Source organism: Ascidiella aspersa, chromosome 3 (assembly GCF_963924565.1).
Source record: "Ascidiella aspersa chromosome 3, kaAscAspe10.2, whole genome shotgun sequence".
Classification (NCBI taxonomy): domain Eukaryota; kingdom Metazoa; phylum Chordata; class Ascidiacea; order Phlebobranchia; family Ascidiidae; genus Ascidiella; species Ascidiella aspersa.
The window spans coordinates 28,675,824-28,691,981 of NC_139449.1; the positions used below are offsets into that span (position 1 = coordinate 28,675,824).

The following is a 16,158-nucleotide window of genomic DNA, read 5'->3' on the forward strand; positions in this document are numbered from 1 at the left end:
CAGAATTCCGACACTTTATTTGCAATCAAAGAATTTATGGCGCTCTTTCACTCTTGTACGTAAAAACTAATAAATTTTTTTTTTCTTCAAATGCCGCTTACCACAACGCATATTGTTTGGGTTAGGGTTAGCGTTTGGTTGAGGGTGGGTCAAGTTATTATTAATAATAAACATAATATTACTTGACCCACCCTCAACCAAACGCTAACCCGCACCCTAACCCAAACAATATGCGTTGTGGTAAGCGGTATTATTATTTTTTTTTGCATAACTTTTCACGTACAATAGTGAAAGAGCGCCGAATTTATATATTCTTTTAATGAATATTATTAACTCACAAGTCAGCTATACAAAGGTGATTTATCAAAAACACAGGTTTTTAAGAACATTTTTCCCGGTGAACTGTGAGCCAGTTCGGCAACAAAATGAACACCAGCCAATTTGTTCCGCAGTGACATCTAGCGGTAAAAAATAAAAACTATACCCTTGGATGAAGCTAAACTAGAAGCTGGACTTCTCAACCTAGCATCTTCACTTAAAGTAGGGGTTATAAAACTGGGGTCCATGGACCCCTTACGGGAACGTGAACTAGTTTTAGGGGATCCATGAAGGCCTAGTTGAACTATTAGTTTATATTCAAGCAATATATTTTCGAAGAAAAGAGTAGGATATAGTAAAAATCAAACGTTTTTTTACTGAATATACTTAGACTTAATTTTATTTCTGATTTTCTAGACCGGAAACAGCAAATTTCTGAAGTCTGTTTGTATTATGACGTACATTTATGACGTCATCTCTTATAGTTTCTTTCCTACACTGGTCCATGCGAAGCAAAAAAGTTTTTTAGTGGTCCGCGGTAAATCACCTAAAAATTTGGGCTAAAGAATATCACATAATATGTTGTTTATTTCTGCCAAACAGTCGAAAACTACTAATTTTAAGTTTGAATTTATTATACAACGTCTGGATGGTAAGCCTTTTTGAAAAAAAAGACTCCTCTCAACACTATAAAAATTATCCAAACAAAAGATTTGTTTTTATTATATTGATTAGTTCATTTGAGATATTCAACTAAAATACTAGAGAACGGTTAACCGATTATGTGTAAAAAGCTACGGTTGTACTTTATAGCTAGTTTTTAAAATGATATAATCCGGAAAGCCCCTGGGTCGTTCTTTGTATGCTACCAGGTAACAAACAGATCGGGCTGTTTATTCTCAAGCTATTATAATAAACCAGGGAGTCCGCACCGCGGTATATCGCTTCGGTGCTCCTAAACGGTTAGCATATGGTGCGGCAATCAGAGCTGGGTTAGGCGCGCGTTCCATGCACAGGGTTACTGGAGTTCACCGCAATCACGCCATCCGTATTCTAACTTTGCCAGGACTTGTCTTAACCAATCGGGTAGCCTACTTCGTTAAGGCAGCTATGAAGATAATTAACCCAATTTAAATCTGGAGGACTATGTAAATATATATTTACAAAATACCAATCGCCGAAGGCTCTAATAAACATATCAAAGTTTTAATGATGATTAGCAAATATTTTTAGACAAACCACTTGACTAACATTTAAGTCATTGAGTCGAGTTTAAATGAAAAGTGTTTTTGTTTAACATTTTTTGTCACTTTGGTTATTTGTCCCAAGTTTTGCACGTAAAACAAAATGCTTAATATATGCTGAGTTTCTGGTATTTTTTGGTTTACCAAATTTTATTATTTTCATTTTTATTGGTTCATGTAAGGTCAGCACAAGTTGTCATACAGCTAATCGCGTTAATCCCAATAAAAAGTCATGTATAGTAAAACCTACATTTGAAGAAAATTCTACCAGGCAACAATTTCCGGAAATGTAAGGAGAAATCTTTATTGGATAGGTCAAGTATGTGAATGCTTTGGAATTTAACGTTTTAAATAAACCCAGCTGATCACGTCAAAGCTAAAATCCATGCGTCATCAGGTGAATTGCATTTGGAGGCCATTAGAGTTCGTAGTTATTTATCAAAAGTAATAAATGACTTGACTTCTAAATAAAGAGTAGTTTCGAATTATCTTAAGGAAAATATAATTTGCCTGTAGGTGTTTTTGTTTTGTGTTTTTCCCAACAGGTTACGAACTAAAATTTTGCAAATTCTTAATACATTTTTCAGACTTAATACATTTTTCAGATTTAGTTCCACAGTAAAAAATTGTAGCAATCTGGGCCAGAGGTAAAGCTTTGTTTTAGAGGAACCCTTTGTCTGTCAGACCCAATTCACCTGTTGCGCAATCCACATCAAATCCCTGTACGGACCTATATATACGACACGTACAGCCTTACACCGATCGGATTTCGCTTTGCCAGCGAACGTTATCCACCTTGGATCAAATTTCGCCGGTCACAATAGCCATAGACGTCAGCAAAAGTGGTAAAAAGGAAAAGCTTTGAAACCGGCCGCGATTACCCACAGCCGGGTGGCGAATCATCGGGGCGACGTAAAAATAGCCTTCGGACTTTTTAAAATGCACTTTGTCAGATCTGTGTGGGCGTGTCGACATAAGACCCCGCATCCAGCTCCGGTGCTTTGTTTAAGCTCACGCGATTGCGATGTGTACTTTAAGTACAACGCCAAAAAAAACTTCACCCGTCAGCATATTTCACTTGGAGGTGACCCGCGCTCGCGCTCCGACTGTATCTTGGCGTTGGCATGCGCAGAAAGCACACACACGCGCGCGTTTTACCGGCGAGTGCCGGCTTGAGTGTGTTCCAACGCGCTCAGCAATGCCATTGGACCCGCCGTCGCGCTCTTCGCTGTTGCTAAGCAAACAGGCGCCGGCTTTGTTTGCTCGTCGGCATTTTGCAGAGCTCAATAATTATGGAGCGGCGCTGGAGCAATCGGCATGTTACCGGGTCCAACCGACTCCCTACTGAAAGTGGGCCAACGTTTGGTTGTCGCGACTGTGTAACGAGTTGAAACGGGGTCGGGCTGACTTCGGCCCGTCCCAAGTTAACAACGGCTTATTTGTTGAGCAATTACCCATGAGTTCGTTGGCGCTTACATTTTCAGTAAATGTTACGCAATCTTGATGACGCTTAACCGCTTACTTCCATATAATTATACTTGCTTCATTTTATTTAAATTGATTTTATATTTTTCCGCTTGGTTTTTTCTCAAAAGATTAATCAAAACACTGTCCTAAATGTTATATTAATATGAATGCCAGCATATACTCAGATCAAACCTTTCAGAAAACAAAAATGCAACCATATAGTGGGGCTTCTGGTTAAACTTTAAAGCGAATCGATTTTGTTGAGTCAAATCAATTTTAGGTTATTTTTAATTTTTTGTTTTACTGGTACATATTCTCTGCGAATAGTTAAATAAAAAAATCCTAACCAAAAAGTTCGATATGCCTGTCACCTGGTTCAGTATTATGCAATTGCAACTTTGTGTTTTGTCCTATTCACATGACTAATACCAATTGTAATTTGCGCAAATATATTAAAATTGCCCAGTTTAGTCAGTGGTCGGGTCTTTGTTTAAAACTAACTCCTTTATTTAATTGAAACAACAGAAAAGTCGAACAGATTTCGTATTGTGTGTTTGATTAGATAGTGTAAAAGCAAAGTGACCAGGAGTGATTTATGAAGGCCAGATATACCACCCGGTATCAAGGTTGCCTCACAATGGCGGTTAAACACAGCGGTTTGGCTTTGCTGAACGCAGAGTCTGCCTCGTGGTTAGATACTGTCTGGTTTCAAGAGCAGCAAAGCGCAAAAAAACTCAGCTCAGCTTAAGCCCAGCTAACGCAGCAGCGAACGGCCGCTGCTGTAGGCAGGATTCCGACAACGTGCATTTGCAACAACTTCCTGAACTCGCGAAGCAATACGATCAACTACCAAGGGCATGGTCTAGGCTGCTGTCAACCGGTATATAGGCTTACGTCGGCATAACGTGCGGGTGGCGATTCTGCAATGACTGCTGGTTTCGCAAATTACCCGTGTTGGACACACGTTTTTTTGGAATACATAAGTTCTACTCCAGTCATATTTTTTGGAAACAACTTGTTAAAATCAAAGTTGTTTTCAACAAAAAGCAAGTCAAGTATAAGGCCATTAGTAAAATAAGTCAAAGTCAAAAGTCATTGCTGCAACAAGTCATATCCAAGGCGCGTCATTATCATTCAAAACAGCAATCTTTCGCATAGCGAACATAAAAACATAACAAATAGCACAGCTAAGATTTTTACATTTACTAAAAATTGACATAATAGCCGAACGTTACTATATGTCTTCAAATAAAGCAATGAATTTTAGATCATTTGCGAAAAGGACTATGTTCTAGTCAAGTCGTACATCAAATCGGCTCAATTTAAGTAAAACAATTTTCCCGAAAACAATTAAGGGCACTTATGTCATAACCACACTACAAATTGTAGTTGTCGGCCTTGAAGGAAAAAAAAATCTATTTGACGAAATCCGGCATTCGTTTTTGCAAACGCATTCGATGTTCGGCGTCAAGTCACGCGCGTAGTTTAAGGTAAACAAGAATAATATATCTTGGGCAAAGTGTTACCTTTTTTTGTTTTCGTTTGGTCTTCGAACGTTTTTGTAGTCATGGACATATTTCGGAGCTTTATATTTTTCGGAACTCTTAGGCCACTTAACAGTTTTATTACAGGCTTTAAACATTCATTTTACAAAAAGTACAACGTTTATAAATGTTTGCCATCTTTAAATTCTTTATTGTATTCGAATTAAAAAAATGTAAGCATTTAATCGTGTACGCTATCTATGATTTATGGCATACTTAATAAATAAGTTGATATTTGTCCAAAAACACTCACGGAAATATTTTGTCCAAAAACACTCACTTTTTCTGAACCCTGGTAGGGAACCACTAGTTTAACATCAGCAACTGGCTTGGTTTATTTTCTGCCTTTAGTGATCCGTCTGAGGATTTGTGTTATTATTAGGGAATTTATTTAGGGCGCTGGTCTTTTAAACAGTTGTTGGTTAAATGGGTTTAAATACAAGGTAAAAATAATTGCAAAAATAACAAAGACCTATTATATTATCCAAATCGGAAAGAGATAATCGCAAATCCCAACCTAAAGAAACACGGTAAATGTTGTCGAATGCATTTGCCGAGACCAAAGATCCACAACTTTCAAGCAAAATCGAAGTTAGTGCTCATTGCTCAACCTAACACGGTAAACATGCCGGTGTGATTAATTAGGCCGACTCGCGTACAATTTAATGAAGATACAATGCAATTAAAATGTTATTGGATCTAATTAAAACTACACTTTGATAAAATGTTTAACTGAACGACAAGTTTGAAAAGGTGTTTACATTTTTCCTTAGTTTTGTAAGCCATTTTCGTGCATATTTTAAACCAGTGGTCGGCAACCGCCGGTCCGCGAGGAGTTCGTTACCGGTCCGTAACAGGGTTGCCAGATTAAAATTTTGATTTAAACCCAAACCGTGCCGAAAAAACTAAAAAGTAAGTCAAAAACAATTACATGTAGTTTTCTATTCAATACACATTAACTTTCGTTTTATCATACTCCATGATTGATGGATATGATAAAAAATCTCAATTAGTATTAAGCACTGGTGAGGTTCAAAACAAATCAGTGTGTTGTGACCATATGAGATGCATTGCAAAATGATTTATTATTTTGATGTTCATGCAGGAAAGTTTTTGAAACAAACGTATACATTTTAATTGGTTCCTTGAAAAAGGGGTTGTAATAAATTGCCTTTTTGAACATTTGTTGTTTTTTAAAGCCGGTCCGCGGAAAAAGTTTAGTTTCCAACCGGTCCGGAGGGCCAACAAGGTTGCCGACCCCTGTTTTAAACGGTTTTGGCCCGACATAATTTTGACAAATTGTGACCCGACGTGTAAATTTTGACAACTTTTTTTTGCCAAGTCAAAAATATTTGTCCTATTTATTCCGGACACGGTCAAAGGTGCTTTAACGTGGTGGAATCACGCGGTGGTTACGTGTGGCAGATTGTCGTTGCTAACAACAAACCCGGTTCTACGAAACGACGGTTTTGACCGAGAACGCCGCTCCCGAACGGTTGACAAACCGCAAAGACACATGAATGCATTACATAACAGATTTTGGCCGAGCTTTGAGTTCGAGTCGCCCCGAGGCCTCGATCGGCACGGTCGGCGAAAATGCAGCAAAACAAATTTCGTCACCATCAACAGCAGTCGAAACAGCGTTAGCGTGCCCGCTTGCACGTTCCAGATTGTTGACCGTTTGTTGAATCTCAAGCGTCGAAAACACCTCGCATTGCTAATCCGCGCGCATTGTGTCTCCGCGCCGTGTATTCCGCCCGTTTGCGCCTTTGCCGTCGAGTTTTCGGCTCGTGCGCGGCGAACCCTATCAACTCAGACGACTTTTTGACGAAAACAAGGAGTGGAGTTGACAAAAACGTGCGACTTGCCACGTTCCGTTGGTTATGTGTTTTTACCCGGAGTGCAAATATGCTTTTTTGTGTTTTTGCAAAAGCTGCACGATACCGGTTTGCAGTTTACGTACAAATTACAAGTAAATTACCAATGTTTATGAACTTCTAATATTGCCAAGCGAAAGTCAAATCTGTATCCAAAAAACCGTTTGCTCTAGATGCCAAGTAAAATATCTACAGTGTTGTTGAGTCAATGACTTGAATTAAGTGCTCTTAAGTCACTGTTTTCAAATAACATGACTTGACCTAAGAGATTTGGATAAAGCACTTGGGTTGAAATGAAGTGTTTTCGGTAGGATTTTTTCTTAAAATGGGCTATTTATATTTGTTTTTGCACAGAAAACAATTCGCATGCTATATCTTGCATTTTTTATATTTTTATATTGTTAGTTGCTCAAGTTATTGCTTATCGTACAAGTTCCAATATGTACAGTTGGACTTCACCTAAAATTCACTTGCTCGAATTATGACTTGACTGGGACTTGACTTGCTATTTATTCAAAATACTTGACTGGGACTTAAGTTCTTTTAAAATAACTTGACTACAACACTGGTAAAAAGTAAAAAACAAAATCGACATACCCATTTATACTTCTCGTGATAAACGTTAAAATAAAATAGAACGCAATTCATGGTGTGCATTTGAAGAAAGTGACAATATTTCAAGTTTTGTTTCAACTAAAATTACTTAAAGCAAGTCAAGTGAGTTATTTTTATATAAATTGAGTGGAGTGAAGCACTTTTCAAGAGTGACCTTGAATTAGTTTACTATACTTTTAGGAACACTTGACGATGTTTGACCTTTACAATTGACGTAGAATGGAACTTTCAAATCTCATCGAGTCTGTATGGAAAGTTTAAGAACAACAGGCTTGTTGTCGCGAAGCCTTTATGTTTCTCGACCAGCGAAGGCCTTTTCTCCCTTTTACAACAGTATGAGTTCGTTGACGAAATATAACAGCTTGACGAGCAAACAAATGACGCACGGCGCCTTTCTCTTCGCAATTTTAACAGCGATTTTTGCAACATGTTCCTGCACGCGAGCAACAATAAAAATGATTGTAATTTAGTTAGAGTTTAAAATAGGTCTGTTGTTATAACCGTTCAATAATTTGTAAAGCTACGGGTTGGGTTCGAAAACAAACGTTGACAAGAGTTAGACTTGCGTGTTAGTCCACATAAAAATCCATATTTCTATCTGTGAAAGCACAGAACGCGACTTACAACAAACTGTCCCGTAAGCTCAGAGTTATTATGCATTGAACTTATTTTCCCAACATTGCGCGAAGCAAGCTCCGTGATTTTTTCGCCCACTGGCCTACTGCTCGCGGGTTTTCCGCAGAAGGTCAGGCAAACTCGCCCAGGATCAGGCCAACAAAATGCATAACCTAGTCATTGGCGTCTGTACGTTTAAGCCTTCAGCAACATTCCTTTTGCAGGTTTGTGCTGTCAGCAATGCAATAAATCACAGCGCAGCGATTTTTGCAAGCCAACTTTGATCCTTGTATGAGCATTTCGAATGCGTGTTTATTCACGATGGCAATAAACCGCAACATGTTTGCCGAGTGTTTTTCCAGATGCAAGGCCGACCTAGATTTATCCTGTATAGCAAGGTCACGTACACAATATCATCGAAGGCCTTGGTTTCTGCGTGTTTTAAATACTTAGCACACATGTAAGCTCTTTTGCGGGCGTTTCACCCAATCGCTTAACTTGCGTCCAAGTACACACTCGTCTGAACAAACGACCATTATCCAACAACTCTTGACTACGCTTGTGTCATCATTACAACATTCTGCCTTGTAGATCCTCTATCGCAAATCGCCTGGTATTAAGGTACACGATCTACCGCAATAACTAAGAATTACTTTGACTGGGGACGTTTGAAAATCCGGATTAATTGCCTATCCAATGACTACAACAGCTAAGTTTCAGCACATAGTTTTGACTGCACTTGTGCCATGATTACAATATTCTGCCTCGTCTATCCCTAATGGCTGTACAAATCGCCTGGTCCTAAGGCACCAGCTTGCTATACAGTCATAACCAAAAACTATTAAACACGAATAACGATATAGAAATCGGGACTAATTGCCTGTCCAATAGGAAATCTGATTACAGCAGCTAAGTTTCATCACATAGTGACACACATTTAGTGTTTTCGAATCTATTTGCGTTTTTGGTCGCGCGAATAGAGCTCGTCGCGAATTTTCAATCCAAGCGAACGAACGAAAAACAGAAATAAAGAAGGCGCCACTTGGGTGGCCGAACAAAAACATTATTCAGTACGAATAGAACGAAGGTTATACCACGAACAGAACAAAGAAAACTGACACGTTTTTAACGTTTACGTATGCTGAAAAAATGACCCTCGACAGGTTGGCCGGGAGATTAAGAACAAAATGTGTTTCTATTGACGAACAGGGGCGGATTTGCGGAATTACACGAAACCCAGTTCAACGTAAAACACGTAAGTCTGAAATGCGGAAATACAAACGTTTAAAGCACGGGGGCTTCACTTGAGGCTACAAAGGAAGAACTAGTTACGGTGGTTCGGTCTTTGCCCTTGCACCGTTTTCTACACCTTAACGTTACACGGAGGTTAGGCGAGTATAGCAACACTGAAATCCATCTGTTGGATCGGGAAGGAGCGCAAAAACAACAAGTTGTTCGGGTCGGCGAGCGAACGCGATTTGGCGGGCAAACATACAATGGCTGGTGGCGAATCGTGGATGCAGCAATGCGTTTCCAGCTTTGCTACAAACAACGCTCTCGAAGGAAAACTCTTGTTTCGAGGTACCCGGTATAACGCCGTTAAGCGAAACAACGAAAGAGAAATTAGGCGAAAAAAAAGGAGACTCGTTTTTGCGCCGGACCGAATGGCGAATTCGGAATTCCGCTGCGTTTTTACGAGTCGGGCAAAATGGCAGTTGAAGGAGGAGTGGGCGAATGGAACTTTCGCGAACAGTTTTTTCCGCGGTCGGCGAGAACGAACTAATTTCAGGCAGGCGTCGAAAAAAAGCAATTAAAAAGCAAAAGAAAACGACTGGCTGTTGGCGTTTTTGCGTCACAGCGAAAACACTGGCACCGAAAAGTACAGTACTCATATACCACGGGTTTCGTACGAACGAAGAACAACGAATGCCAACAAAGAAAACGACCACCATAAAAGAAATAGAGAATACAAGGTTCGAAACCACTCAAATTAAGATTTAAGCGATTTTTAAGAGATGGGTAAAACGTAGAGATCACGTTGTTTCATATATTCGCAGGTTTCATGAACAATAATTTGGAATTATCGCGGTCAGCGCCGAATTAAGTATGGTAAGAACCACAGCTTTTAAATTTTAAGCCTTGCGAGCGCGTGTTGCGCTAAAACGAAGATAAAATTAGGAAGCCAACTTGGCGGAGAATATAAACCCGTTAGAGGTTTGGGTCCAACCTTAACCTTTTAGGACCCTTTGAGGTTACTTACACAGTTACGTCGCACGTTCAAGTTAAATAACTAAAGCATAGGGCCCAAAGCGGAACCCTTTATCGCCCGAGCAAATATAATTAAACCCCTGGGCCGCCGAACGTACGTATTCGGTACTAAGCAAGCCTCGCTTTTTTTCGGTCAAAAAAAGAGCGAAAACAAATTTTGGGTGAAGGCCGTTGCGAGGACCAAAGCATCAGCTGCACTTTAATCCACGTCAACCTCGGAAAGGGCTAGTCGCGAGCGCATCTCGAACCACATGCGCTTGGCGGGCACGTATTCGAGCATGGGTAGGCGGTGAGGGCCGGTGACGGCGAACACGCACAGGCACCGACGATCCGGGGCGGCAGCGTCGCCGTTCTCCTCGACCCCAGTGGTCCGGAGCGCGGCGTTGAGTCGCATCGTAGAGAGGAAGGGCTGTACAGGCAGCACCTGGCCTACGAAGCCCCATGTTTCGTCTTGTGGGCAAAAGGCCTCCACTTCCCAAACGTTGCGGCCTGAGAAGGGGTTGTCGACACCGCCCACCGCCCAAAGGCGCCCGTCGTGCCCTTGAACCAAGGCGTGAAAGCCGCGTTCGCACATCATGGAGGCTTGCACGTCGTTCCAGCAATCGGTCGACGGGGAGTATCGCAGCGTGCAGTTGACCGTCTCCCAGTCGTTAAACCCTCCGCACACGTAGATGGCGTCATCGCCGTGACTGGCGCCCGACGACATGTAAAGGCCCTGCGCGAACAAAAAAAGCGGGTTTACAAATAATATAATAAACTATTAATTTGCCTAATTTCGAGCTCGGTAACTGAAGCGTCCCTGGGCTACATTTGCCTTATTATGTATAGATTTGACATTCAAGTGACACTGTTGACAAAATATGCTACCTGAATCACAGTTTACAGAAACGAGTGACTTTTAACGGGAACAGTTGTAAGTATTAAAACATTCATTACACGAAATGCGTATTATCTGTGACCAAGCTCGTCTGTAGTCGTACTGACCGACTATAACGGCACGGATGTGCATTATTAACTTAAACTTGGGTGTAACTTTATTTTCATGATTGCTTAGCATTGTAAGGATTTCGTACAAGGAAGCTGTATGGATACAATTGTTATGATCATTTAAAAGATAGGATTCAGAATATCTATGGTGTATTGGCAAGTGCCTGGTGGTTGTCAACCACAGCCTTTACTGCCGCTAAGCCCTTTAATTTCAAAATCGTTAAAACGCACTTGGGAATTTCCAGACCTTATTGACTGCCACGATTCACGAAACGGTCAACGTGTCCTTTAAATCGTAGCAAACAACAACTCCAAAATGGCGCCCAATATTCGTTACGTTTTCCATAGGAGTTCCCAACTCAAACGACCAACATTAACAACGATTTTTTCGCAGTTTTTACCTGCGGCAGGTCGGCCATTTTTTCCCAAACGTCGTTTCGAATGTCGTAACGCTCACAGGAGCGGAGGGCGCCGTGTCTGTTCCGGCCACCAATGACGTAAATATGTGCGCCAAGGACGCAGGCCACGAAGTCGCCCCTCTCGACGGTCATGTCGGCCAGCCTGGTCGTGCAGTCCAGGCGAGGATCGTACCGCACCACTGTGCGCCTGTAAGGTGTAAACAGTTTCGTCATGAAGCGTAAACTATCTTAGCAATTTAACGTTATAAAATCTACATATAAGTCCAAGTTCGGGTTCAAAACAAAATTCGAAACGGTACGTATTATGTAGGGCTAGATTTAGGCAAATGGTATGCCATCGGCGATAGAGTCTTGCATTTTGAGGCCGATTGAAACTATTTATAGAAAGAACGATTTAAACTGTGGATATAAGTCAAACTTAAAAATTCAACTATGTCACTACCCCGGCCCCAATTCCTTTGTACAACAAAGACAACGGCCGAAGCACGGCCAAATTGTCATCATCAAAATAGAATCGCTAGTGCGCATGACGATGGCGTTTACCCATTGTTGTTTATGACTAACGATTAACGCCGGGAACCCTTTGTTCGTTGTACACAATGCGCTTAACAACACAATGCGCTTGAATGTAAACTCACGTGTAACTGCAGTTCGCTTTCCGGGTCGAGCCGAGCGCGAAAAGAAAGCCGTTGTGCTCTACCACATTGTGGTAAGGGTCGCGGATCGGCTGTTTGCACGAATCTCCGTTGTCGGTCGTCTGCACGGGCGCCGGGGCGTCCTGGATGCCAACCGTGATCCGACGAGACTGCGAAGGCAGCAGCACCGGGTTCTGGGCAAGGACGCCGTCGATACAAGCCCACTGCGGCTTACAAGCGCGCAGCTGCGTCTTGGCGGTTTGCAGAAGCGGCTGCTCGAACACGCGCCTATGGTAGTCCAACGCGGCGCCCAAATGACGTTTGAACACCGGACCATACGCTTCAATGAAGTCGTCCTCCTCTTCACTGTTTTTGTTGTTGTTTTCTGTCGCGAATTCACGTACGCAGGACAGAATCTCGTCGGCTGGGATCAACGCGAAGCGCACCTCGGTGAGGATGCGATCTAGCTCGACGTCGTCGCACTCGGAGCGGTTGGAACAGAGCCAACGCAGGAGGACGCGGAGGATCGTGCGCTCGGCGGAGGAGCCGGACGCGTCGCCGCCCAGACGCCCGTCGGCAAGGCAACGGAGCAGATCTTCCCCGCGGAGAAGCTCAACCTCGGAGTCGTCGGCGTCCAGCTCGAGGAAGTGCTGGAAAACGCGCTCGCAGCAAGCAAGCGCAAAATCGTCCAGGGCAAGGTCGCGCGCAAGACAGGCGAGGTAGCAACAGTTGTCAGCGTTCAGCTCTTCAAGCAGGTAGGCCTGGCAGCGGTTGATTAGGGGCGCGATCTGGTAGTAGAGGGCGACCTTCAGCAGGTCGACGGCGTCGTTAAAGTCAAGGCTCACCTCGGCGGTGTACATGAAGTCGACGACGCGTCGCAGCTGACCGGCGCCGACGCCGCGAAGCGTAACGGTGCGGTCGGCGGCCTCGCGCATATTCGACGTGAACATGGCGCGGAAGTAGTCGCTGCACGCGGCAAGGACCACCTTGTGCGCATCGCATCGGATCTCGTCGGCCACCAGGGTGACGTCACAGCAGCAGTGGTGCAGCCGAAGGTCGTTGAGCGCGCCAAGTCGCTCACCAAGGCTTTCACGTCGCGGCCCGGCGCAGTTGTCATCGCTTTCGTCACCGCTGTCTTCAGCTGAGGATGCCGAGGAGTAGGCTTGCTCAACGAACACGTCCTCCATCGGATAATCGACGTTGGTCACTTGATCGGTGGCAGAGGAAAGGCTTGAGCAGGAAGACCCGTCTGAAGAGGGTCGAGCGCTCATTAGTACGATCCGGTGGGCGTCTACCACGTGCAATTGGCCTGGGACCTGAACGTCGCAGAGGATGCCCACCTTCTGGAACTTGCTCATCTCGTTAAAGAGGTAGGAGGCGTGCTTGCACTTCTCCTGCTCTTGCGATAATCCACACAGCACCATTTTTGTTTGTTGTAGTTCTCTCTTCGTGTAATTCCCTGAGTGGGAATTGCAAAAGTCTAGGTTGTCATGAAATTAACTCTGCACACACAAAAAAGCAAAAGACTAGGTTAAAAAGACGCCATTTTTGGCCTGCACAAGACAAAAAAACTCACAAATACTACTAAATAAACCAGTTTTCTAGTGCGATATAAATATGTCTGAACACGCACAAACTAGAAACTACCAGTCATTTTCCAGGCTGACAAACAACTAAATTTTAACGCTATTTATTAACTTATGTTCACTGCGGAAGACCTTAAATTGGTTATTATAATACCAAAAATCAACACTTCGCGTCATTATCCATAACTCGTTCTCTCTTAAAATCGCACAACAACCAACAGATGCCGGTATTTATCTCTTTCAGTTTGCAATTGCGCAAGAAATAATTGCCGCGGCCAGACGCGAGCCGCGATAAATAGCACAGGCACAGTGCAAAGTCGCTTGCCGCGACGCTCCTTTTTTCCCGAACGTTCAGCCGTCCAATGCTGCGTGACGTATGACCTCGAGAGCGCTGTATCCTGTTGCTGGCGCTTATTCGCCGGCGATTTCTTTCTTCTGCGCGGAGAAGAAGGCTCACAAAGAGCAGCGCGGCGCGCAACGACAATAGCAAAGCGCAGTGAACAAGGCTGGTAACCGATCCCTGTTTGACACTGCGAAAACAATGCGCGTTATACCGACCTGCTACGTCGGCGGCTAACGAGATTGCGACTCGGATGTGTTGACCAGTTCACGCGAGTTCGCGCGAGCTTTGGCACGCGAATTCGGTCAACATGTTTTTCTATTGCGGCCATACTGATCTGACTGCTGCGTTTCGCTCCGCTACAAACTTCTAAAATCGCCCACCGCAAAAGAGATAACCGTCGTATATAAACGAATCTAAAGCTATCAAGCCTACTGGTTTGGCGTTTTAGTTAGACGAATAGGAATACCAAAGTCCATCATGTTGAAAATGAATCAAACGTTATTTTTATTCGAAACGTTTAAAATGTTACCTACTTCTATAATATAAATGTATTATATCTATATTATGTATTATATGGGCTTCCATATTTCTACAAAAGCTTTCGACATCAGCTTGTAACCCAACGCCTGTACACTTGAGCGCCCGTTCGAGGCGGGACAAAGCAAACATTGCAAGGACCGACTGCAATCTCCTGCACAACGCCTTGCTGCCGGCTTTCCGATCGACTTAGTTTGCGAGACGCGGCACGCTGGCGACGCGTGATCGGTGCGTGATCAGCGAGCGGACTTATCCATGAGCTCAGCACCATCTGCCGGGCTGTGGCCGCCAGACCTATTTTGGTTTTACTGTCGTTTTGCCACACATACATAGACTTACAGGGAGGGCGCGCATGAGGGGGACATATAGGCAATAAAAACATGACTAAATGCGCTTGCCTATTACACGAAGCCGGTATTCCCATTATGTGCCATAATCAACGAAGTTTTGAGACCTCTGATGCACTGTTTCTGCACTAATTCTTCAAAACGTTTAGTCACAAGACAACTACCTTACAAATCAATCAGGGCAATAAATATCGAACGAAAATCCACTAGGTTCAATATGAACAAATAACCGTGTACTCGAACTCAGAAAGGTCAGCTAACAGAATTGTACTGACTCGGCTTAAGCTTTGGTTAACCATTAACAACAACCTGCCTTCTCGGGATTAGCTTGTCTGTCTCCTGCTGCTTAATAACATAACCAACTGCACTTCAACATGCTTGCCACGCAAATGCAGTCAATGCAGTGCGACCTAATTCTCGAACAACGCATTTCCTTTGTGATGCCGGGAGTACAGCAGACTGTACTCTTATATATACTCGCCAAATCACAACAAAACGCGTGATTTTCCACCCGACGTTGCGTCATCCACCTTATAGCATGAATGAAATTGCTCGGACTCACGCCGGTAGCTACTGGCGAGCCAGAAATGAAAACACAGGGAACTGGTCACGTTGCGCAACAGCAACATCGCTGCACCGACGCGCTCTCCACGCACAATGCAGCCGGCTAAGCGCTTGATTTCACGCAGTTTTGCGCACGTGGTGCCGGGTTGGCACGCCGTGTGCACGCCGTGTGCACGCGGCGAACGCCTGTTCCGCGCGTTTTCGCTATGATGCGCGATTCCGTTTTGGCGGTAAACACATTGCTTCGAGGCGCTGGCTGGTGAACCGGTCGGGTTCAGAGGTGTTGGCGATTTCAAGCGTCCATGCAAACAAGCCAGCCGTCATGCGCAGCAACACGTCCACTCTGCCGGCAAAGTGTTGATGAGAGCCAGCACTGACGTCTGAGGTGAATCGTGTTTTGAAATTACCTGTCCCGTTGAGGTTTGGAGTTTTAAAGTCGACGCGAGTTCAGAGAAACGCGATTTCTTATGTGCGTCGCAATCCGTGCGAAACAACAAGTCATTGCGACATAACGTTTCATAAATTCGTTCTTTTAACAGTTTCAACCCGTTTTAGATCAGGATGTTATCTGTGTGTATTCCGTATCGTTAATCAGGGAAGTCTTTTCATATTATCTCGAATACGTCAAACGTATCCGCTACATAATCGCTGATATCTTTGTTACCAGCATAAACTAGGCAACGCGTTTATTATTTTGCCATCAGAACAAAGGAGAGAAAAGTTTAGGCGCTGGTCTAGAATCCTACCACACTTTCGTAGACTTTATATAATATATTTGTAACATTAAATGGG

General features: G+C 43.4%; 1 protein-coding gene across 1 annotated transcript; it reads right to left on the bottom strand.

Annotated features, from left to right (window-relative positions):
* Positions 1 to 8,600: 8,600 nt before the first annotated feature.
* Positions 8,601 to 15,233, bottom strand: LOC146161384 (kelch-like protein 15). Its single transcript, XM_083383682.1, has 3 exons — positions 11,993 to 15,233; positions 11,337 to 11,541; positions 8,601 to 10,663 (listed from the first exon to the last, which is right to left on the bottom strand). The coding sequence occupies exons 1-3, from the start codon at positions 13,411 to 13,413 to the stop codon at positions 10,148 to 10,150; spliced, it is 2,142 nt and encodes a 713-aa protein (XP_083239808.1). The 5' UTR covers positions 13,414 to 15,233; the 3' UTR covers positions 8,601 to 10,147.
* Positions 15,234 to 16,158: the final 925 nt, after the last annotated feature.